The 23,890-nt window shown below is 52.3% G+C and overlaps 1 protein-coding gene across 8 annotated transcripts; it reads right to left on the bottom strand.

The window, feature by feature from the left end:
• Positions 1–321: 321 nt before the first annotated feature.
• CHST10 (carbohydrate sulfotransferase 10) lies at positions 322–22,119 on the bottom strand. 8 transcript variants are annotated; one of them, XM_072951316.1, is made up of 9 exons: positions 21,777–22,119; positions 20,193–20,296; positions 19,542–19,609; positions 12,445–12,557; positions 11,714–11,841; positions 7,873–7,964; positions 5,622–5,856; positions 3,512–3,617; positions 322–2,161 (listed from the first exon to the last, which is right to left on the bottom strand). In XM_072951316.1, exons 4-9 carry the CDS (start codon positions 12,489–12,491, stop codon positions 1,624–1,626), a joined length of 1,146 nt encoding a protein of 381 aa, XP_072807417.1. In that variant the 5' UTR covers positions 12,492–12,557; positions 19,542–19,609; positions 20,193–20,296; positions 21,777–22,119; the 3' UTR covers positions 322–1,623. The 8 variants fall into 8 exon arrangements, with proteins under 8 accessions (XP_072807417.1, XP_072807422.1, XP_072807418.1 ...); XM_072951321.1 differs by having other exon boundaries at positions 12,445–12,554; XM_072951317.1 differs by lacking the exon at positions 21,777–22,119 and adding an exon at positions 20,556–21,733.
• Positions 22,120–23,890: the final 1,771 nt, after the last annotated feature.

The raw sequence follows: 23,890 nt of genomic DNA, 5'->3' as shown, positions 1-23,890 counted from the left end.
TGGGACTAACTTTAAGGCCTTAAATTCACATCTATCATTCAGACTGTGAACACTTCCAATAGGAAAGAGGTAATCAATTAATTCATCCGGTGTGAAATGTGTTTAACAGGACTTTGCTCAAATTCCACAGGGAAATAACTGGTGCTACATCCCGTGCGGGTCAGCTGCGGACGAAAGGCCACCAGGCAGACATTCGTCAGCGTCACAGGCGGTCACACTGGAGCTTTGCTTCCCTTCCGCCATCCGGTCACCAACAGCCACCACATGGGCTTCAGGGACCATCGCGTCCACACAGCATCTCCCCCAGAACTGCAGCCCGTGTCGGGTTTGGCACATATTTTTTATTTTAATTTTCACATTTACAAACTCAGGAGGCCGACCTGAGAAAGGGAAGGAGACGGCTGCCTGGAGGAAAGCTGGGCCCACGGGCCCGGTGCAGGCCGGGCACTTGGGACTCTTCACAGGGAAACCGCCCCGTCTCTCAAAGGGCCTCGCTGTCAGACAGCATCTGAACTGTTGGCCCTGGCTTGCTCCTCGGCACCCAGAAGATGCATCACTGGGGCTGCCTCCGCCCAGGATTTTATTGCTGGTGAACTTAATTATGGAACTTACAGTCCAGGATGATGGCATCATCAGACATGGGTCCAGGGGTGCACATTTGGCTGAGATGAAAGGAAACTGAAATGTGTAAACTGCATGGATTTGGCGATGCTGGCATGTTGCCTGCACTTGCCTTAGGCCCCTGGGAAAGCCCTGGTCCTGGAGGAGGCGGGGGGAGAAACCCCTTGCCCATCCACACGGGACCATCAAAGACAAGAGGTGGACAGTCATCAGGATGGAGGCGCCCAGGCCCACTGCAGCCTGAGCTCCAGCTCCCCACTAGCCCTTCCTCTTCCACGTTCCCCTTAAGACCCCCGGAAAAGTTCCCTTTTTTAGGTGGGAAGAATCTACACCCCCTCACTTTCCAAAATATGTCTCTCGAGCTGAATGAGATGATCACGTGGCAGGCAGAGGCTTGGAAATCAGGACTAGCAGCACACTGGTGTGTATTCTGAAAAGACAGATCCCCTGAAAAGTGCCCTGGGGTCATCCCTGCATTTCTCAGGAACAGAACAGTCGTGGAAAGAATGATTTGCCTCTGTGATTACCGTGGAGCCAAGATGAAAGCCAGAGGTGTAATGTTGTGACTCAGATTTGATCCTGTACCAGCCCCCATGGTTTTTGCAGACCACCAGCTTCTCCATCTCTCCTGCGAGTGCGGGATGCCATTCCTGCAACCCGCTGGGGGCCCACAGGCCCGCCCCCGCCTCCAGGGAGCTGCGAGTGTGTCGGAGAGGGAGGAGTCTAGGCTTTGTGGGATTTTTTCCTCCTGTCTGTTAGACTGCAGATGTTTGACCTTTTTCCCTCTGGGGAGAGCAAATGCCTGACGGCACTGGTGCGGATAGGGGGCGAGGGCCCTCATCGTAACGGTCAGGGTCCAGCTTCACCAGTCGAGGAGCACACGGGTCCGTGGGAGCCATGGAGTCTTCAGAAGGCGTGTCATGGAGGAAGGGTCATTTCTGTGCCCAGATCTCCACCTGGTTAGCCTCTGGTCTAAGATATTTGAACTCACAGTCCTACATGTTAGTTCAGCAAAAATTCTGGCTTCTGATACCCAAAGAGCTTGAAGTCCCCCTCGAAACGTGCGTATAGGCGCCGGATGTCACGCTTGCTGACGCCCAAGAAGTAGCGCTCCACCTTGGTTCTGTTGTACACGGTGATGCCCGGGGGGATGGTGGGGTAGGACACCAGGTGGTCGATGCCAGCTTCTCTCAAGATGTATGGGGCATCATCCTCCAGGGTCTCATGGTGACCAATGACGCTGTACTTGATCTCGCAGGGTGCGCACAGCTCCACATACGTCACCCAGTGAATGATGTGGTCCCCGAACTGCAGGTCCAGCCACCTGTGGTTCGGGTCACCCAGGTAGCGCACAAAGTCTTCAAACTGGATGCCCCTGGTCTCTGTCCGGTTCCTCCTGTACTTCCTGATGATGCCAGGGGCAATCTCATGCCTGTACCAAGGCTCAAAGCGGGGGTTGTGAACAAACTTGTCCTTAAACGCAGAAATCAGTCTTTCAAAGGGATCTCTTACAATAAAAAATTTGAAGTATGTTTTCAAGCTAAGGAAGAAAATGAAGATAAAGAAGAAGTTAACCTGATGCTACTGGCGGTGGTGGTGGTGGTGGGTTGTGAGTGGGGAGAGAGAAGAGTAACAGCTGGAGCAGCAGCAGCCACCGGGAGCCCTGGGACCAGTGCATCCCATGTGGCTCTCGCTTCATCCACACTTGGGGGCAGATCCTGCCATCAGCCCATTTCCAGGTGAGGAACTGGAGCCTCGGAAACGTTAACTGTCTAAGACCACAGTACTCACTGCCCTCAGGGGCCACTGTGAGGACCCCTGTTTAACTCATGTGTTGTTTAATTTGAACAACTCAAAACTTTAGGAATGTTTAAACGTTTTGTTCTTGAGCAGGAAACTGAAAGGGCAGGAACCTTAATTGAGCCAGAGAAAGTTACTTTAAGGGTATGTCTTCAAAAACTCAATTCAAAATTGCCAGGAAGGAAAAATGGGGGTGGGGGTAGGAAGAAGGGGGGTGGGACTTCAGAATCCAGCTGAGGGGAAGGGGTCTCGGGAGCTTTCGGTGGTGGCAGTACCTGCATAGAGGGCCTGTAGTGACAGTGACAAAATGACGACACTGCTGCCATTCCGTGTCCTCATCCAGGCTGGGGACACTCTCAGAGCTGCACGGCTCAGCCCCTTACCCTCACAAAAGCCCCGAGCCTGGTGCTGGGGGGCGGGGGGGGGATGGGTTCGATCTGGCCTCTGACATCTGCGTTCCGAGGCAGTACTGGTTAGGAACGCCCAGCTCCAGAAGCCGCTGAGCAGCGGGGGTTGGGGGGGTCAAAGATCACTCGGTGACGTTTATTTGCTGCTTATGCATCTACTCCTTTGAAACCTCGTTCTATGGGGCCAATTCAGAGCCACCAAGAGAACTGTTCAGTCAGCTGCAGGATTCTTCCGAGGCCCGCCTCCATCCCTGCAGTGGCCGGAGAGGCCTTCTCTCTGCCTGTGCGGGGGTCCAGCCCCCACACCGCGCCTCAGGGCGGCTGCCGCAGGAGCAGGCATAACACCTCTGGAGAAAATGAAAAACGAAGTGGGGTTCCCTGCAATCCAAACCCCTTTCTTATGAAATAAAGGGCATATTCAGTAAGAAATCCAAAAAGCTTAACAAAACCAAAGCAGAACAGTAACACGACAATTATGAAATGTTCCTTTTCATGGACTGCAAGAAGGTCAGGGGTGGAGAAGACATTCTGAAACCCTCATAAAGAGAATTTAAATGCGCTGAACACTGGTTATGTGCCCAGCGGTCTCTCACCAGCACAAACCAGCAGCCCTCAGAGCAATTTGGGGAACAGCGCGAGGACAGAACTGAGCCTGGGGCCCCATCCAAACCCGCTGCTCCTACCGCTTCTGAATTTCCACATCGCTGAAGGAAGAGAGGCGCGGGAGGCCGTTCTTCTCGTGGTCGTGAACCACGTTTTCGGGGATCTCTTCGATGGAGGGGAAGGCTCCTGGGAAGCAAACAGGGAGAGGGAGTGTTGGCTGCCGTCGGGGCCCTGCCCTGTCTCTAAATCAGGCCTGTGCTCCCCACAAGCCATCCCCACTAGCCACGTTGTAGCCTTTGAACTTCACCTGCTTCTGCGGGTAGGTTGAGGGTGAAGCAAAGCTTTGGGCGATCCAGAAGCAACTAGAGGAAACAGACGAGTTAGGAGGAGGAAGGGGAGGAGCAAGGGGCACACGTCCAAGCACCTAAAATGGGTTCAATCTGCTGTGACAGGAGGATCACTGCCTGCCCACAGAAGTCCAAGACCAGCCATCCTTATTCTCCTGGGAAACGGGGAGAAAAGCCAGAGGAGCAGGACGTGGCACGCACACTGCCCATCGCTCCCAGCGCAGCATCCCCGGGCCTCAGGGGTTCCTAGGTAACCTCCCAGCACCCCAGCCCGGCAAGTGGAAAGGATGCTTGGTGCTGGAAAAGCCAGGCGAATGCTGAGGGAGTGACGTGACGTATCTGAAGCAGGACTCGGGGGGACAGGGAAGGTCTGAGGAGAAGGCAGGGTAGGACCAAGAGCCACAACACCATGTCCTGCTGCCAAATGGAACCTGGGGCCCATCCCAGGGTTAGGCGCTGGGCAGGTGTCTCACTCCTTTCTCTACTCAGACAAATGGAAATGTGGTGTCATCGTGCTGGGGGGGCCAGCAGGCCTCGGCAACCCTTCATGTCCATCTGTGTTAATTCTGCTGCCTTCAAGTCCTGCAGAGAAGGGTCTCTCGGGCTGTCTGAGCAGAGGCCACAGCCGTCCCAGAATATCTAAGCCTCGATCCAGAACCCCGTGCTAAGTACTGCGGGTGGAACACCAGCCCGGCGCACGTCTGCTCTCAAGGGGCCGACCAAAGAGCCAGCTCTGGCACCTGTCCCCCGGCAGGTGACAGCAGCCCCAGAATTGTCCTTTGCCAGTCACAGGGCCCTGTTTTCACCCTGCCCTTGTAAACAGGTTCTTCTTCCTTAAAGTCTGACGCTTCATACTGTGGTGGCCAGTGGGTAAGACTGTGGTACATTTGATCTGTAACCTCATTCTCTGATGTCAACAATCCAACATGAGGTCAGATTACTCACGCACATTAATAATGTACCAGAAGATGAGGCCAGTGTTTCTCTTTCCCTCCCCAAACACTGACAGCCAACTCTGACCACCAGCTCTGAGAGCAGCGGCAGGCCTGGGGGTCTGGGGACCCCTCGGGGCTCTGAGGTCTGCTTCCTGACCCGGGACCCACACTGCTGTCCACTGGAACTATGTTCCTTTCGAAGCTGAGTTTAACACACAGAGCCCTAATTATCTTGCGTCAGTTCAGCGTAATTGGAGTTTAAACAGACAAACATGGCGTCTGAAAAGATTCGTGAGTAATCAGAACCTGCAGTGTGTCAGGGTGCTTCTCAGTGATCTAATTTGTTTCCAAGTAAACATCAGACTTCCTGAAGCAAGTTGATTAAATCCTCTGAATACGGATGCTGGGTGTCAGACGGGGCCGACTTCTCTCTGCCCAAGAGGCTGCGGGCGGGAGGCCCCAGACACACTGGCTGGGCTGCCCTCCCTGGCACTGGGTATAGAGTGGGCCCTTCGCAGCACAGCAGGGCCACCAGGAGGGCAGCTGCCTGGTGGCTCAGTGAGTGTGGGGCCTTGACCTCCCAGGACAGAGCTAATCACTCAGGAGAATCAATGCAGTGACCAAAGAAAAGAAGAAAAGGGGTCCCCCTAGTGGGCAGTCTGAGAAGGGGAAGGCAGCGGGTCCTGATTGTAGGTGTGGCCTTTTGAAAACAGCAGGGTCTGGGTGAAGTCCCTCTAAAACCTAACGCACAACACGAACAGAACACCAGAGAGCTGTCTGTAAGTGACCAGCCTCCCCGGGCTCCCCTCTGCCGCCTTCCCCCACCTCCCCTGCCAAGGCCACGGTGAGACCCTCCGCATGGACCACGAGGGCCAGCCAGGATGGGCATCACCGGGCACTGCACGCACCGTTCAACACAATGAGGACTTTCTTCCACTGGGTGTTGCCCACTTTGGGAGTCTGGCAGAAGAGGATCTTGTGCTTGTCGCAGACGAATATTCGGTCCAGGACAAACTTGGAGACCGCGGTGTGTGAGAGGTTCCGCAGGGCCTCCTCCCCGCACACGTTCCTGATGAGCTCCAGGCGCTGCACGTAGACCAGGGGCTGGACAAGCCGGCTGCCTGACACCATCTTCCCGGTCGGCTGCAGGTCATGGAGGCAAAACAGACACAAGAGCTTTATCAGCAGACACGGGAGAGGACCCTGCCCTCACCTTGTGCTGGACGTTGTTAACTCGAGGAGGTAAGAGCCTGGGAGCTGCCCCTATGGACACAGCAGGACAGCGGGGGCCCAGGGTGCAGGCTGCTTGGATGTGCATCTGACACTCTGTCTCTTCATCCTCGGCTTGGACAAGCCGAGGTGATGGGGCTGTGCCTGTCAGTGTGCTGGGGGTGCTAAGGCCCAGGGTGTCCTGGAAACAGCGGGATACTCTTCATTAAGGGACTCAGTGAAGGCCACTTTCTGCCCCCTCGCTCTCCCGAGCATCTCCCTGAGTGGACGCATGAGGACTGCACCTGAGGACCTGCTGTCCACACCTACGGTGGCTGTTCTGAAGATAATCTAATATTAGATAACCTAGTGTTATCTCATGGTCTTTATACACTTTTGGGCAAATGTACGCAGAGTTTAACATCTAATGACTCTTGGTCTCAGAGAATCACATCTAATCACCATTCCCCATCTCCGTCACGTTGCAACTGAGCTGGAGGAGAACTGGGGCTGGGCAGGAAGAGACGAGGACTGAGCCAGGCCACCATGCCCCGTCCTGACACACGGGCCAGCTCCCCGAGCATCACATCTCCCATGTGCAAGACGAGAAAAAACACCTGCACCTCCGAGGGCTGCTAGTGAGAACCAGTAAGACTAACCCCCAGGGAAGTACTCTGTGCACTGTGAAGCACGTCAGGTGCAGTATTTCCCCCCACAGCGAGTCCTGCAAACCAGCAGTCTCTCAGGAAGACCCCCCGCATCCCCTAGTGACCGCTGGGCGACACGCTCTCCCTCACGGCTGTGGCACCCCGGGCGCTCCTGTCTCAAAGACTGCATTCCTCTTGCAAAACTCTTACACTGCCTTTGGTCATTCTTGATACGAGTAACTACACACTAACTTCCTTAACTCTTTCTACTAAAGCCAGCCTCCTGTTTTCTACAGTTTGGGGAATTGGGTTGGTTTGGTTTTTTATCTCTGTAGTCTGTTCCTGCTCGTCCCTTGCCCTGGAATGCTATGATCCAGGACCATCTCAGAGGTCCTGCAGACCTGCTCTCTGTCTGTCCTTCCGACATCCTGTGAGAAGTGAACTCTGACAGCACTTGACTCCGAGCAGTCTGCCCTCTGCTGGGTTCTGTCTGTTGTCCGCTCACTGCAGACCACGGGCAGGACTGTCCCTCCTCTGGGCTTAATTCTGTCTGACAACCACCTGTAGAACTTGCTCTACTCATTTCATCTCCTCGGGTTGGACTGCAACCTAAACCTTCCAGGCCCAGCACAGGGGTCAGCAAGGGGGGGGGTGTCTCAGGAGTGTGCCCTTCATCCTGGCTGGGGGATGGTGAGGAATTTATGTGCCAAGGGAGCCTGAGGGGACAGCCTTGGAAGCAGAGTGTCAAGGGAGGTGAGCTCCGGGTGACAATCAGCAGCGGGCTCTGCTGCTAATGCCCCAGTGACTTTGGACAATCAGCCTTTTCCCCTAAACTCAGATTTCTCATCCTCACCTCCTGAAGGTTGGATGAGCTGCCCTTCTAACTCTCAAGTCCCAGGATTCCCAGGATGCAGGGTTGGAGATCCTCTCCATCCCCGGTTTTCTCCCCACCCTGCCCAGCACCCCCAATCCCTTCCCCACGAGGCTCATTCTCAGCTCGACCAGCCTGACATCTGATGGCGCACCCACGGTGCACGAGGCACCGTGAGGCTTAGAAAACAGGTGGGACCCTGCCCCTCCCGTGAGACACTAAAAAGTGAGCAGAAACGGGCAGAAGTGACAACCACCGAGCAGAGGATGACGGTAACCAGGTGATGAGGGCCCGGGGAGAGGGCAGCCACTTCCCCGGGATGGGGACCCGCTGGGGCCGGGGGTGGGGGGCGGGCAGGCACACATGGGAAGGGGCAGCCCCGCTCCCCTGCGCGCGGGTCAGAGGTCAGCGCCGCTGCCTGGCTGTGCGCACCTTCAGCTCCTCTGGAAAGCGCTTCTCTCCCGGGGACCTCCCGGCGTCCGGCACGGCTGTCAGGAACAGGAACTCCTGCCTGGCGCTGTAGGCTGGGAGACAGAGAGGCTGAAACGTCTTCTCAGCAGCAGCAGACGCACGGAGCAGTGCCACAGCACAGAGGCCCAGGAAGGGACCCACACAAACGCACCCAGGGGACGGCTGCCCACGTGCAAAGCGCCAACAGTCCTTCCAGCAAGCGGCGCCCGAGCAGCCGACGGGGCGCCGCTCACAGATGGAAAGGGAGCCTCTCCCTCAACTCCACACTCCTTCCAAGAACAAGCTCCAAGTGGACCAGCTCTTACGTGTAAAACATAAAACTTGGGGGAAAAAAATAGGAGAAAACCTTTGGAAAAATCAATAAACTGAATCCCATCAAAACTGAAAACTTTTCTCTGCACAAGACCCCATGCAGAGGGTGGGAGATGAGTTACAGACTGAGACTGGGAGGAAGTGTCTGTAAGCCATGGAGCTGGCCAAGGACGGGTATCTAGAATATGTAAAGAGCTCTCAAATCTCAACAGTAAAAAATGCAAACAATCTGAGCAGAAAATGGGCGAAGCAGGAACAGACATTCCACCAAAGAAGGTCTATGGATGGCAAGTAAACACGTGAAAGGGTGCCCTGCCTTGTCGGCCATCAGGCCGATGCAAATTAAAACCACAGTCAGACAGCACTACCCACCCAACGTGGCAAAAACTAACAACAGTGCAAACTCCAAATGCTAGTGAGGATGCAGAGACACTAGTCACTCATACCTTGCTGGTGGGGATGTAAACCGGTACAGCAACTCCAGAAAACTCCAGAAGCAGCAGTTTCTTTAAACACTAAGCATTCAACTTCCATATGATCCAGGGTATGCATTCCTGGGCATTTATCCCAGAGAAATGAAAATTTATGTCCCAGAAACCTACACACGAATGCTCACAGCAGCTCTATGTCTAACAGCCCCAAACTGACACAACTGAGCTGTCCTTCAACAGATGAGTGGTGAACCAGTCAGAGGTACACCATACAATGGAATACTACTCAGCACTAAAAAGGAACAATGATACCCACAATAAATTGGATGACTCTCCAGGGAATTACTGAATTAATGGAAAAAAAAAAGCCAGTCCCCAAAGGTCACATACTGTATATAACATTCTTTTTTTTTCGGTGGGGGGGGTTAGGTTTGTGTGTTTATGTACGTATGCATGTATGTATGTATGTAACGGAGGTCCTGGGGATTGAACCCAGGACCTTGTGCATGCTAAGCACACACTCTGCCACTGAGCTACACCCTCCCCTCTGTATATAACATTCCTGACATGACAAAATTATGGAGAGGAGAATAGATTAGTGGTTGTCAAGCGGGGGAGGGAGCAGGGTGGGAGATGGGGAGAGGGAGGTGGGCAACTCCAGGGGCCCCGGTGATGGAGAGGCCCTGCATCCTGACCGTGTCCTTGTCAGCACCCCACTTGTGACTTCGCACTGTAGTTTTGCAACACATTACACTGGGGTAACAGAGTAAAGGGTACACAGAAATCTCTGTGTTCTTTCTTACAGCTGCAGTGATCTACATGTACAACGATCTCAAAATTAAAGGCTTAATTGGAAGAAAAGCCAAGTCAGCCGTCAAGCTAGCAACTGCACATTATTTTCAAACTTCGCAGGAAGTGAGATCAGACTGGAGGACCCTCACAAAATGCTAGACCAGAGTCATAATTTGTAACAAACAGATTTGGGGCAAAGCTCTGGGTAGAATTTGAAGATAATTTTCAGATCTCTACAATCAAAGAAACATTTACTTTCAAAATTTTGCAAAGCTTAAATACACAATTAGAAAGAAAAAGTAGTCATTGAATAAAAGCATAAAATCAGCATAACAAAGCAGAGGCAAAGGCATATTTCACTTTGTTAAAGAAATCAAAACCTATTCGTCTTGGGTCCTTACTACCAACACTCTGCACCCTCTGCTGCAGCCCACCCCCCGCCCCCAAAGCGTCTACACTTTTCCGAAAACATCCAGCATAAAATTTGCCACACCCATGAGAACGACACTTCATTCATCAGATGCCACCAAGAAGTGAGGTGCTCTTTAGAGGCTGTCCTGCCACATATTATGACTCAGAGGCATGTATCGTATTTACTGGAATGTAAAGTGTATTACATGTACCCCTAGCTTTTAAATAAAATAAACCACAAACAATTTAACCTCATGACCTGGCTTTTGAGTCCCCTCCCAGAAGGTGACAGTTAAGGGAATCAAGAATAAAACGTGTGGCCTCTCAGTGACACCACCTCACGTTCTCAGCAGCTGTTTCTCTGGCAATTTCTCAACCACGATCTCATATGTGCTCCTCACCTGGGTCCCCCTCCTAGGGTCCCGTCACCTGGTCTCTGGCTGGGACCCAGCAACGGGAGGTTTACAAAGTTCCCACTTGATTTTAAAGTGCCTTGGGGATGAGACCCACTGCTCTGACTCTTAACAAGGATCTCCTCTGTTGGTGACATTCACGGTGCTGAAGCACCTGGAGGACCAAACAGCCAGGCTGAGAGCATCGTCTCAAATTCTAGCAGCCTTCCAAGCTGGGCCTGTGCTGTCCTGACAGAGGCCCTGGTCCTCAGTGTGACCGCGATTATCCCTGATGCTCTGTGATGCTCCTGGCCACCCAGATGCCTGCAGGTGTAATTCCACCTTCCCGAGGCTGTGAAGCCTCTCAGGTTCTCCCGAGGGCTCTGGCAAGACGAGATGTCGGGGCCCTGAGCAGTAAGGGCCTGTTAACTGTTACTGAGTGGAAACCGGGAGCTGAGAACCTCCCTGGGGGCCAATCTCAGCGCCTCCCTCTTCTGCCTGCAGACTTGCCCTCCAACCTCATTACTCCTCCACAGAGAGGATGGAAGCAGGGGTGGAGGGGGTTACTGGGCAGCCTCGGTGCAGCCGGGGACCCACCTGGAGCTCTGCAGGGCAAGCAGGGCACACAGACAGTGCAGGTGTGCAGCACCCAGGATAGGTCCGGAAACCCTGGTGTAAGCCTTCTCACTCCCCTGCCCCACAGGCCCCACTGCAGGTGGAGACGCAAAGCCGCTGCAGAATAAAGATGCTGGGTGCTCCCTCTCTACCAGGCAGGCATCCCCGGGCCATCCAGGGCTGCTCTCCAGTCCTTTCGACACCCTCCTGGCACCCTCCTCACTCTGCCACTGAAGAGGTGGCCCCAGGGCCCCTCACAGGTGACTCACAGGGCCTCATGCAGGCTCGGAGCCATCAGAGCAGGGAGCACGTCCATTTCATAAACAAAATACTAAGGCCCCAGGAAGCAAAGGATAAGTGCATGAAGCAGGCACGGCTCTTCTGAGGCTGGGCTGGGTGCTCATTCTACGTCCTCATCTGAATGCCACGTCAGGTCATGGGGAGTTAAGGCATCCTTGAGGACATTTAGACCACCTTCATTCCTGGGCGCTGAAGGTGACCTTCAAACACACGTGGCGGCCAGCAGGCAGCAACAGTAAACACACATCTCACAACAACACAAAGCAGGGCTGGTCCCCAAGCCCAGAGCCTGCGAGGAGGACACCAAAGAAGCCCCCAAGGAAAGCGTGTTCCGCTGGCGCCCAGGGAAGGTGATGGGGGACCCCTCCACCCTGTCCACCTTCCCTCTCAAACCTCTGCAGCACCAAGGATTTGGACACCCTGGCCTGCGGGTCCCTCCTGGCATGAGTCCTTTGATCCTGTGCCAAAGTTCATCTGAGACAGACTAGGAACCACCGTGCAGCGAGGTCTGAATTCACCAAAATCCACTCCAGGAGGAGGCACACCTACCGTCGGGGTCTTTAAAGGTCAGTGTGATGAACTTGCTGGCCACCATGAACATGAAAATCACCCAAAAGCATGCGGCCAACAGAAGCCACTGGTGGTGCATGTTGTCAAATATCAGCCATTCAGCGATTCTTCCTGGAAAACACAAGCAATACGGCCCGGCTGCTTACAAATAAATCAATGAAACAAAAAGTAATAAAAAAAAAACAGGCAATTTCAGTTAATAGCATCAATACAAACACTGTTTAAATTTGCTATCAATACAATGAGTGTTTTGACTTAGTATTTCATTTAATGTTACATTTTAAATTAGCAACAACCTGCCAGTTTGATAATTAAATCCGATTTAAAACACCTTAATGGAAAGGAGGAGGAAGCAGGGACTTAGGGCAGCCTTGGCACAGCAGGGGACAGACCCATTTCTATTTGGTTTTGGGTCACGTGACAAGATTTTGCTTTTGCAGGTTGGCCTGTTGACTCCTTTCTGACTCAGGCTAGTGTGTCCCCAGTACCCAGCACCTGCCAGGGCCTGGAAGCCGGGGCAGGAAGGGGCTGGGTACAGGCTGGGCCTTGGCTGCAGGTAATTCTCAGAGGGCAGAGGCCGTCTGGAGGCCATTACAAGCAGGCTGTGTTTAAAATTCTGACTTGTTGATAAGACCTATCCATACTTACAGAGATGCAGAGACTCTGAAATGGTAGAACCCTCCCCACCCTGAGCTTCTGTCTAAGTGCACTTGCCTGCCGGGGCCTGCGCAGAACCCTGGGGGTGGGCGTTTCTCATGCTCTCACAGCCCAGGGGGGACGAAGGGCACCTGGGTCCTCAGGGGGTCACAGAAGTCGCACTCTGCTGCAGGGGACACAGAAGAATCAAGAAGTTGCACTCAATTCTAGGCAAGAGAGATAAAAAGTATTTCATGTCACCTTTAACACAGTGGCTTCCTGAAGCCAAACCACGCCATTTGAAAAGACCATGCTGGGCTGGGCTGGTTTCCACCAGTGGATGGGTGGGTGGGGAGTCCACCACCCCCGGGCAGCAGGGAGAGAGCTGGTTTGCTCCACAGGTGCAGACGGCAGGTGACTTCAGAGAGTGCACGCTGGGGGGACGGAGCTTAGTGGGGGCCCAGGGAGTCAACACTCCCCCTGTCTCAACAGTGTTTATTTGCTGGGATCTCACTGCAACCCGAATTCCCTCCAGCAAGGGGTTTTCCGGCCTCCACTTAAATACACCCTGCTATGGGGAGCTCACCCGTTGGGCATCCAGCACCTGGACTTTCCTTGGCAGGTCCCCACACAGCAGGAAGAACCCCAGTGTTCCTCCTGGGGTCCCTGCCAGATTAGACAAATAAAACCCCAGGATGCCTTGTCAAGGTTGAGTTTCAGATAAACAATTAATGACTTTATAGTAATTTATATTTTAAAAAGCTTTTTGTTGTTTCTCTGAATTTTGGATTTAACTGGGTGTCCTGCATTTTATCTGGCAACACTACCCAACAAGGGGACCACTGCCTCCTCTCTAAGTGCCTGAAACAGCCGGCCTGTCCCCGAGTCTCCTCTCCTCCTCTGCCACTCCTCCTTGGGGCAGTGCGGTACAGAGCAGAGCCCTGGACCGTGTCACTACTCACTAGCTCCGTCACTTCCCTTCTCTGAGCTCTGGCTTCCCATCTCTGAGACAAGGCCCTCCTCCTCCAGGATGGTCACGAGGCTTAAACCAGAGGACGCACCAAAAGGACCCACTTGGCCTGCAGCAGACCCTCCATAAACATAAATTGGCCAGTGCCTCGGCACCCTTTGTGACTTTTCTATTTTATTTACACATACCCAGAAATGAGTGCGACAGTGTGGTCTGCCCCAGGAAGAGAGGAAAGGCTAGACTCTCATCCAGGAGACCTGAGCTACTGAGCTCTCCCTTCTAGAGACAAGTGAGGCACAAACGGTGACCACAGGGCACAGGGCCCCTCGGTGCTGAGTCCACTGAACTGGTCCCTCTGAGACAGTGACACTCGGGGGGGGGGCCCTCTCCACCAGTCACAGTGGTGCCCCACTGAGGAAGCCCGGCGTTAGGCCTTTTCTAACAGAGGGGCAGAGGGGCCAGTGTGGGCTGGGGGGCGAGTAAAGAGAGAGGAGACAAGCACCCAGGGGGCTGCACAGAGGCACCTGTGTCTTGCACTAACTCTCAGGCAGACTGAGGCCGAGGAAAGGGCCCGGGTGCTGAGCGGCCCGAGGCTTGCAAGTCTCACTTTGCCACGGGAAGTGCTGTGGACAAGCGAGCACAGACAAGGGGAGCCCACCGCCCCACCACCCTCAGGTCCTGGATCTGCTCAGACCCGCGCCTCCCCAACATCACGCGGGAGGTTTTAGGGTTTAAGGATCTACTTTGCCAGTGGGAACCAGTCTTCTGAAGGGATCATTTGAGTCCACACACGAGCTAGCTCACCTCCAGATAAAAGTAGGAAGATACTGAATAAATGGCCTCACGTGAAAACGAGGCTCCCAGCATCTGTCCTCTGGGGGGGCCCGGTGGCCGAGAGGCAGGCCTTCTACCTCCCAGCCAACTGAAAACTGAGTCTCCAAGCCACGCCTGCCTTCCTAATCCTGGGTTTTCATCTTAAGTCACTGGACAGCTCTCTGGGCCCCAATGGTCTCGTCTGTGAGGACAGACGAGCCACCAGCACGCTGGGAGGCCCCCGTGAGACAGAATGTGCCAAACCACGTCTTCCACAACTTAGAATATAGGATCCAACAACTCCTTCCAGATGGCAACTTTATTTCAGAAAGTTCTGCTTCTAAAGAGACTTCTGCTAAACTCCTACTGAACTAAAATATCCAGAGAGCCCGTTTCCCGTCCAAGCCCGGCTGCTGTGTCGGATTGGGAGAAGGGAGGTCTGCAAGGCCCCCACCTTCAGCTCACCCTCTCCACGGCCCGCCTGGACTGGGCAGGGACGGCACCCAGGACACGTGGGGGCTGGCTGGGCTGCAGATTTGGATAAACCCTAACCCCTGTCAAAACCTCTTGGGAAGAAGAGGATATGGCCAGAGGCCCTCGCCAGTGTCAGGAGGATGGCCACCCAGACCAGAATGGGCCCTGCCAATGGCCCAGTGCCCTGCTACAGTCCCCACGCAGGTTACATAACCTGAGGGCGGTCACAGTGGAAGGCCGGTACTCAGGTGGGGCGCTCTCCCAGCTACTGGGCCCCCATAAACGCCAGGCAGGCAGGGCCTGCTTCCCTCCCCACGCACATGACAGGCAGGTTCTGTGACCCCACCCTGCTGGCCACCCCAAGTCGCCCTCCAACACCCCACCTAGCCTCACCTCCCGCCCTGCACCCATCACGGCCCAAATCTCCTGCTTTCCCTGGAAGTATGTGGGCTCGGGTGGTGCTGGTGCGCCCCAGGCTAGACCAGCAAGGCCACCTTCGTCATTTGCTGAACGACTGTGTCAACTGAGAAGCTTATCAGGAAGACCCAGGAGAGCAGCGAGGTACCTGAGAAAACGCCTCAGCCCCAGGGTCCAAACTCTTTAGAGGACCCCTTTAATCTCAAAATATTTCTCCAGTTTTTAGTTTTTAAAAAGGATTTACTACTATATTTAAATATCAAGCAGAGAGAATAACACGACAAACACACGTTACAGACACACGGCTCTGAGCATCTGAGCTTTTAAAGGGAGTAAGTGCTACAGACGGGCTGGCGCCTGCCCACCCCACCCCTCCCCCGCGGACCCCCTCCACCGGGTGACGCCTCCCCCACATCAAGCACGGCTCCTGAGAGGGTCTGGGGAGGTGGGTGTCCCTGCCCAGGTGAAGGCCGGACAGACTGGGGAGGGGCCGCGGGGAAACCGCACCACTTACTCCGCTTTTTGGGGGGTGGGGCCCACCCTGGTGAGAGGTGCACTGTTGTTAAGCACTTAACTTTTTTTTCTTATGTTCTATAATAAGAAAATTCACAAATTACACACAGACTCAAGTGAAAAAGCCATGGAAGTAAAAGCTGGTTAAAAATGTAACCAAACCAGGACTTGTTCTCCAAGTCACGTGCTAACCAGAACCAGTGAGACTGGGCCCTCTCCAAACACCCCGCCCCTCAGGGCCAGTATCTCACACTTACAACACCGCGCGCGCGCGCACATACACACACGTGTCGTGTGCTGGTGGAGATGGCAGGCTAACAAGAGATCCACCCACATCAAGGACTCTATCCAAGATGCAGATGAGGCAGCGGACATGGTGAGAGGACAGGACCAGGGCCAGGACAGCACAGTCACGTCTGGGGGTGAAGGGGTGGAGCTCTGGGCACCCAGGCAGCAGAAGAGCATGGCCAGAGGCCCAGGCGCAGGCAGGAGCAAGCCTGGACCCCTGAGCCACCGACAGAAGGCCGTGAGGCCCCCCGCCCCAGCAGAGGTGGTCACACAAGGCTGGGCCCCAGAGCCATCACCACACAACCAGGAAGCCACTGAAAAGAGTTTTCCATGAGAAGAGGGGTGGGGGTGGGGGTGCGGTGAGCCGATCGAAGCCGTGAAACTACTACTCTGGCAGCAAAGTCAGAGATGTCCAGCACCCCCGTCCCGTCCGCTTGGCCATGTCCTGGTCTCAAAAAGGTCATCTCCACAGGGAATAGGCACTATTCTGATCGGGCACAAGCAGAAGGACTAAATACTCAACAACACATCACCCTCAAGGCCTCTGAAAACCTGAGAATGAACCAGGAAGAGCCACAGCATCTGACAGGTTGGGCTTCTACGGATCCCGAAGAGCGGGGTGTCCAGGTGGCCAAGGCCTGTGCTCTGCAATCACATGCATCTGCCCGTGGTGTCTGACCGTATGTCGAGGGCAGCGCTCCGCAACCTGGCTGCGTCCGGGAACCACACAGGGAGCTTTCAACAACTACAGCAACGCCCTGGGCCCAAGGACACCTGAGTCAACACAACACGACCCGTGGAGAAGGGTCTGGGCGAACCTGTGAGGATGGGTCTGGGCGTGTTTGAACAGCTCGGCTCAGGATTCCAAGAGTGGCCAGGGTGAGAGCTGCTGTCCGGCCCCCAGCCCTCCTTACTGCCCACATGATGCCCTGGAGGTCTGGTGAAAATGCAGCTTCTAAGCACTTTAACATGACAGCTGTTCTCCCACCAGGGTAAGAAGGAAAACTGGCAGCAAGGCTTATCTGTCAACTAGTCTACGGGTGACCTGGGTTTCCTGTGCTCTGAATACATAGATTAAAGAGGTTTAACTGGAATAAAGACCTCCGTCACTGGTCCCACTTACTCTCTTTTCCAGCCCCTCCCATCCAAAGGTAACTAGATCTTGTAAAATTAGGATTTGGGCTGACCTTGGAAAATCAGGATAATTTGCCCTATTTTTTTTTTTAAACAAAAAGAAAGTCATTCCAAATTCCCAGAGCCCCAGCTCCTCCCAGCCTGCCCACCGTCTGCACTGTTTCCTTGAATACACAAATTCTCCATGGGTTTGCCTCGGGTCCAAGGGCAATGCCCTGGCTCAGTTTCTGTCTGCATAGTCTGAGGCCTGACACCAACAGTCCTCCCTTCTTGGCTCTGTGAGGGCCACTGCTCTCCCTCCAGCCAGGTGACAAATGGCCTTTTAAAAGCCTGACATTTTCTGTAATTAGCTCTCCTTTGTCCAAGGAGCCAAGACAACTCCCCAAGTGCCTCTTGCAGCTAATGGGGGCGAACCCAAAAGTGTATCAGGTGCTGGCAGGGAGCACAGGAGTGTGCAGAGCATTCCCACTTCTGGTCAGTAGGTGGGATCTGCTCGTGTCAAGATGCCCAGCCCTGAAACCAAGCCAGGAGGCCGGCGCTTTGAAAACCCACAGGCAGCACAGTTGAAGAACTGAAGAGCTTATGTAGGGGCAGGGGCAGGGAAGCAGGGAGATCGTTAAACACACAAGAAATCCTAACCTGTGACCCTGTCTCTAAACTAAATGGAGCATAGCACGTATTTTACACGTTGGTAACGACCGACAATAACTTTCGTGCTGTTACCACCTCTGGGTGCAAATTCTCTGTCACTTGCATTTTCAAAAAGATGCTTTTTGAACTCATCCATTTGGCTTGGCTGCCAGTGGCTTTCCCCCCCGTGTTTGAGTTGTCATCCAAAAGCATTGTCCTTCTGAATTTGTGCTGAAGTTTGACTCCCACCTGCCTAGTTCTAGTCCTACTTTTACTGTGCACATCCACTCATCCTGTGGTAAATAAGCCCATTTAACCCTGTTTAAGACAGAGTTAAACAAATTTTAAAAAGCAATTGGTCTAGACATGGTCTAGGGTGCACACAACACAGATAAATCTCAAAACCGTGGTGCAAAGGGAATACAATAAAAAGAGACTAAGATATATGACAGTGCCATTCATGTAAATTAAAAACACAGGCACAGAAACCAAAAATACACATTCTACAAAAGCACAGAGAAAGGAAAGGATGACTTTTCCAGGGATTTCGTGCGGGAGCAGGAAGAGGAATGAGATTGAAGACAGGGCATTGGAAAGGACTCTGCAAGTGAATAAAACAAGACAGGGGTCCTGCAGATGTCAGTGATGGTAGCCAGGACTAATGTCCATCCAACAACTTGAATGTGAAGGAGATAGAGGGACAAGAAACTAGACAGAGACGTGAGATGAGATTAAAAAAACCAAAGACCAAAACCCAGCTTCTTCCCAAATGTCATGCACACATTCAGCAGTGTTTACTAAGGGCTTACTCTGAGCCAGGAGCTGCTCCCGGACCTGGGGACACAGCAACACCCTCCTCCCACCATGGTGCTTGATTTTGATAGAGGCAGACAGGCCATAAACAAACACACGATGCTAACTGACACAGATAATAATGAAGAAGGGTGAATGGAGGAAGGGGGACCTCTCGGAGGAGACAATGTTGAGAACAAGCTCAATGGATAGAACTCAGCCACCCAGCAAAGAGCTGGGTCCGGGGCCCAGAATCCCAGAAGCAGCAAGGAGGCCGGTGCCCCAGGTGCGGAGTGAGCAGGAGGGCAAGGGGATGGCCTGGATGAAGGGCCCTGACAAAGGCCCTTTACTGACATGGAAACTCCTGGGTCCTCACCCCCATCACACACGTAACCAGTGTTGTAACACATTTACTCAAAACGTACCCAGATACTAAAGGAAGCTTCAGGAAAAAAATATGGCCATGCACCAGGACCTGGGAACCCTGGGAGGACTAACCTGGAAAAGGGAAACTGGCCTGCAGAGGGCTGGAGCACTGAGGACCCTCTACAACCAGCGCTTTCACACCTTCCCATTCTGAACTGCACTGTGTTACCTAATCAACAAAGGTATTAAACCACAACTAAGAAAATAAAATACTGGGCATGAATTTATGATATATATAAAGTCCTACAACAATCACTGTGAATTTTAAATTCAAAGGAAGGGTTTCTCCCCATCCAAGTTCAGAAATTCCCTTTGTCTCCTTGGCCATTGTCATTACAATGTACTGTGTACAAGGGCTCCTCAGTTACCAGCGTGAAAACGCACTCCTCACCCTGGGCAGCTGGAGAGGGACGGCAAGGTGAAGACAGAGGCTCACAAGTGATAATAACCAAGGGCAAACACCCCTGCAGGGGTCCTGGCAGGTCAGGTACTGCTCTGGGCAGGTACTGAAGTCACCTAATCCCCTGCCTGAAGGGGAGCTCCTACTGTTATTATGGCTAAGAAAACATTTCCAAGAGTATGTGTATTATGGCTAAGGAAACATTTCCAAGAATATGAATAAGCTTCCTAAAATCTCCATAGGTACAAGACAGGAGGCAGTGAGAACGCTGGGGACACAGATCTCAGATAACGCTCACCATCTCCTCCCCGTACCTTCTGAGGCCTGATCCACATTTCCTTGCAGTAGCTGCTTCGTCCGAGGTTCTTGGCTCCTCCTGTCACTGTTTGGGACAATTGAAAATCAACAACAACAAATAAGTAAAGAGACCCACAGACACAGAAAACAAATTCATGGTTACCGAAGGGCAAAAAGGGGAAGGAATAAATTAGGAGTTTGGGACTGACAGATACACACTACTATAAAAAAAATAGATAAACGACTAGGTCCTACTGTATAACACAGGGAACTACCTTCCTATGTAAGCTCTAAGAACCTACAATGAAAAAGAACCCAAAAATGAATATACATACATGTATAGCTGAATCACTATGCTGTACACCAGAAACAAAACACTGTAAATCAACTTTCTTCAATTAAAAAAAAATAAACACCATTAAAGGTTATAAGATCTATTTACTGACTACAACTTGCTTTATACTCAGGAAACAGTTAACCACTTTGATTATTTAAGTATGTTTTGCACAACAGGTCTCTTATACAGGGGGTCATCTTTAGATGGCTTGGTAAATGAATAAATATTCTAAATGTACCAAAAAAGCTAACTGTTTAAAAGATTCTTTCCTGCAACTTGGTATGAAAAATGACTTCTTTTTTCTAGACAAAATAATCAAATCCTATTATACCTGTTTTATATGTTTGATTTGGGTAAAGGATTCCTGTATGAGATGATCAAATCTTTCAACACAAGATGTTCGCTGGGTTTTGTATTTCTTCAAGCCGTAACACCCTGGCAAAATTTTAACCAAATTATCATGAATGAATAACTGGAAACAAGCCAAACTCATGGAATTAGAGAGATTACAGATTTAATAGAGATAGCTGGTAAACTAAACATTCAGTTCATTTAAAACACAATACAGCCCAAACTGCCTGGGAGGCAGAGAGCACAGTCTAGTTATGTTTCTCTTTACTCTTATGAATTCAATATTAAAATTAAAAGCCATTTCATGTCACGAAGATGAAAAGATGAAGCTTTATGTACTCACATGCAGATTCCTCCAGACTTGTATCAGGAGAAAACGCTCTCTTGGCTTCTGTGATTTCGAAGGTCCTGCACTCACCTCTCTCCCCCATCTCTAATCTACTGCATAAGCTCAAGCATTTGAAAAATGATCTGACTATAACTGCAAACTGCTCCAGATATTAACTAATTCTTCCCTCTCCTTGTCCAGTTTTGCAAGAACTCCAGTTTTCATTCCAGGGAAGGAAAGAATTTTTCTCTCAAGTATTTCTTCGAGATTCTATTCTTAAGGTCAAGAGCAAGGATGGAAAGACCTTTCTTTCCATCTTGAAATTTCCGTTTTGACCCAAGATTGACTAAGCCCTAGTTATAATTGGGGGAAAGGGAGAAAACTGTTTCTTTCTTTGTGTCTGCTCTTTTCAGCCCAGTCAATGAAAAGAGTAAGGCCGGAGCTAAACAGGGCTGCCTGGTTTTTAAGAATGTCTGAGACATTTCTCACTCTGGCTGTTGAAAATGACCAACAGCCAGCTCTTCATGGCCCAAAGCCCTAGACTTTGGGTGTTTCAGACAAAAAAGCCCTTATGACAGTACTCCTGCTCAGCTAACCAGAACCTGGCTGCGCAGCTTTCTGCTCGGTGCCCGGCCCTTTCCTGCTTCGAGTGGACTCGGGAAAAAACAACGCAGCTTTTGGAAGACCTGCTTCGTCTTCCCAGCCAGAAGTGCAGAAATTTATGCTTCAACCTCCAATTTCTGACAGGCCTCTCTTGTCAAAATCAGAGCTGAGGGCACCCTGGAGTCTACCTGGCAGGAAACTCGCATTTCCAACCATCCCTTCCCCTCCCACCCGCCAAAGACGGGCTTAACTGTGCCCTTAGGAAGGGCTGCACTTGGTATTTCGTCCCTGCCCTCTCTCTCTCTTTGCACGCTCCGTGCACCGGAGTGGAACATTTTCTTCTTTCCGCCCCCAATTACTAATGCAAACACTCAGCCAAAGATGAAGGGAATCAACTACGGATCACAGCATCCCCAGCAAGGACACCGCTTCGTTGCATAATTAACGTGATGAAGGCTCTACCCTTGAACCCTCCCGAACTAGGGAGGTCCCCCAGTCGCCAAAGAGCACTGGGGTGTTGCTGGCATAGACAAGCCGGTTCCCCTCGTTTCCCCGTCCACCCGGGGTGGGGTCGGGGTCGGGGTCCGGGAGTCTGGCAAGCCCACCCACCCAACTGCCCGTCCCCGAGCTCACCCTGCGTGGAGCCGAAGCTCGCCGGGGTCCTCGGGCCCTTCTGCGCCCGGGGACGAAGCTCGGCGCGGGCCTCGCGGGCCTCGCGGGCCTGGGGGCGAGGCGCGCGGGGTCCCGGAGTCCGGGGAGCGCGGGAGGCCTGCCCGCCTGCCCGCCTGCCCGCCCGGAGGCCTCGGCGCCGCCACCGGCGGCCTCCGCGCCGCGGCCCGCGCGCCCGGCCGGGGATGTGGCGGCGGCGGCGGCGGCGGCGGAAGAAGGAAGGCGGGCGCGCGAGGCTCTCTCGTGGGGGAGAGGCCTCCGCCGCCGCCCCACGCGGCCCCCGCCGCCCGTCCGTGCGCGCCGCCTGCCCAGCTGTGCGCGCCCCCGCCGCGCGCGCCCCCGCCGCCCCCTCCTTTCCCCGCCCCGCCCCCGCGCCGCCGGGACCGAGGGGAGGCGCAGGGAGATGCGGCCAAGGGACCTCTGGCGGCCTATCCCCACCTAGTCCTTGCGCCTCTCCCCACCCCGAAAAAATCCCAACCGAGATTATGTCCCAGGAAATGACAGGGAGACGTGCGGCCAAACCTAGTCCCGCCAGGTCTCCACCCAGAAAACAGGTTGAGTGTGTGACAATGAAGGGGAAATCCCACGCTTGAGAACATTTTTTAAAAAATCCAAACTTGGAAAAAGGCCAAATTGCTTGAGCGTAGGGTACCTCCCAGCATTTCTTAAATTAGCTTACCTTGTGAAAGAGGGCCTTCCTTCGCCGGGGCCTTTTACAGAAACCGCTCCCCCTCCCCACTCCTTGGCTGACAGACTGGGGGATGTAACTTCGTTGTCAAGGGATAGTGGGTTAATAAAGGATAGAAGTCGGGGCAGTTCATAGCCCTGTAGAGTTGTAACTTTTAACCTGCAGAAGTGGATAAGGTTTAGGAGTTTAGAACCTGGTGGAGAGGCCAATCCCAATGGTGTTAGGGGTTTTATTGCCCTAGAAAACGTGAACTACATTTTGTTCTGACCTCACCTACACGTTTATTAACTACTTAACTATTTATCTATTTGGCAAACAGGTTCATATACATGTGTGTGTACATATAACATTTTTTGTCAGCTTTCAAGGAAATTTTTTTTTTCTATACAGCTGGTTCCCTCCTGGATGACTTAAATGCAATATTGATTGGGCTCAGCATTTCAGAATTTCACTTTTAACGTGATTACTAACCACCATGACTTAAAGATAGAACGGCAGTTTACTCGGTCTTTTGGTCGCACATTCAGACATTTATTAAGCCCTTTCTTGGGGCACTATGATTGACAAGAGACATTTGCTTTTTCTTTGAAGACTGAGTGGACACACATACATGGAGTAAATTTGGGGCTTAGATGTGACCTTGAATAATCTGCAGGGTTTAAAGGTCCAAGCTCTGGGAATTAGACTTTGTGGGTTCAAGTTTTTATTCCACCACGTATAGCTTGTAACCCTGTCAAGTGCTTTTATCTCTCTGTGCTCCAGTTTCCTCATCTCTAAAATGTGGATATTATACAGTATTTACCCCAGAGTTTGATACTAAAGAGTAATGGAGGCAATGCTTTAAAGTACCTAGCACTGTTCTCCCCCAGCAGGAAACATTACAATTGTGAATGAAAAATGTTGCTTGCCATATCAGTAAACAAGGATGTTACAGCCATAAAGTCACTACAAGCCACTTAAGATGGAGACAAACAGGCTGCCCACTGCCCAGCCCTCAGCCCCTGCAGCCACCCTCAACAGCACACTCAGAGGGCACTCAAGATAGGAAAAAACAGGCCACTGGCCCTAGAGAGCTAAGGTGCACATCAAAGGAGTGATTTCAGTGAGCCCAGGCTCTTGCATCTTCCCATATATAGAAAAGCGCTAAATTCCTTAACTTGAGATGTCTGTTGTTTTTTTTTTTAATAACAGTAATCTTTTGATGTTTTTGTTGCCAAAACGCCCATGTATCCCAGCTCCTCCCCTTACCTCTTCAGAGCAGTCGCTTAGAGCTGTCTGAGGGGATGTCTCTGGGCTTGAAGCCCTCAGGAACTCCACCAAATAAAACATAATTCTCAACTTTTAGGTTGTGCATTTTTTTCAGTCAACACAATAAACATAAACTACTTTA

This window comes from Vicugna pacos, chromosome 28 (assembly GCF_048564905.1).
Source record: "Vicugna pacos chromosome 28, VicPac4, whole genome shotgun sequence".
Classification (NCBI taxonomy): Eukaryota; Metazoa; Chordata; class Mammalia; order Artiodactyla; family Camelidae; genus Vicugna; species Vicugna pacos.
Note: the sequence above shows the minus strand (reverse complement) of the source record. Positions and strands in the feature narration are given on the sequence as shown.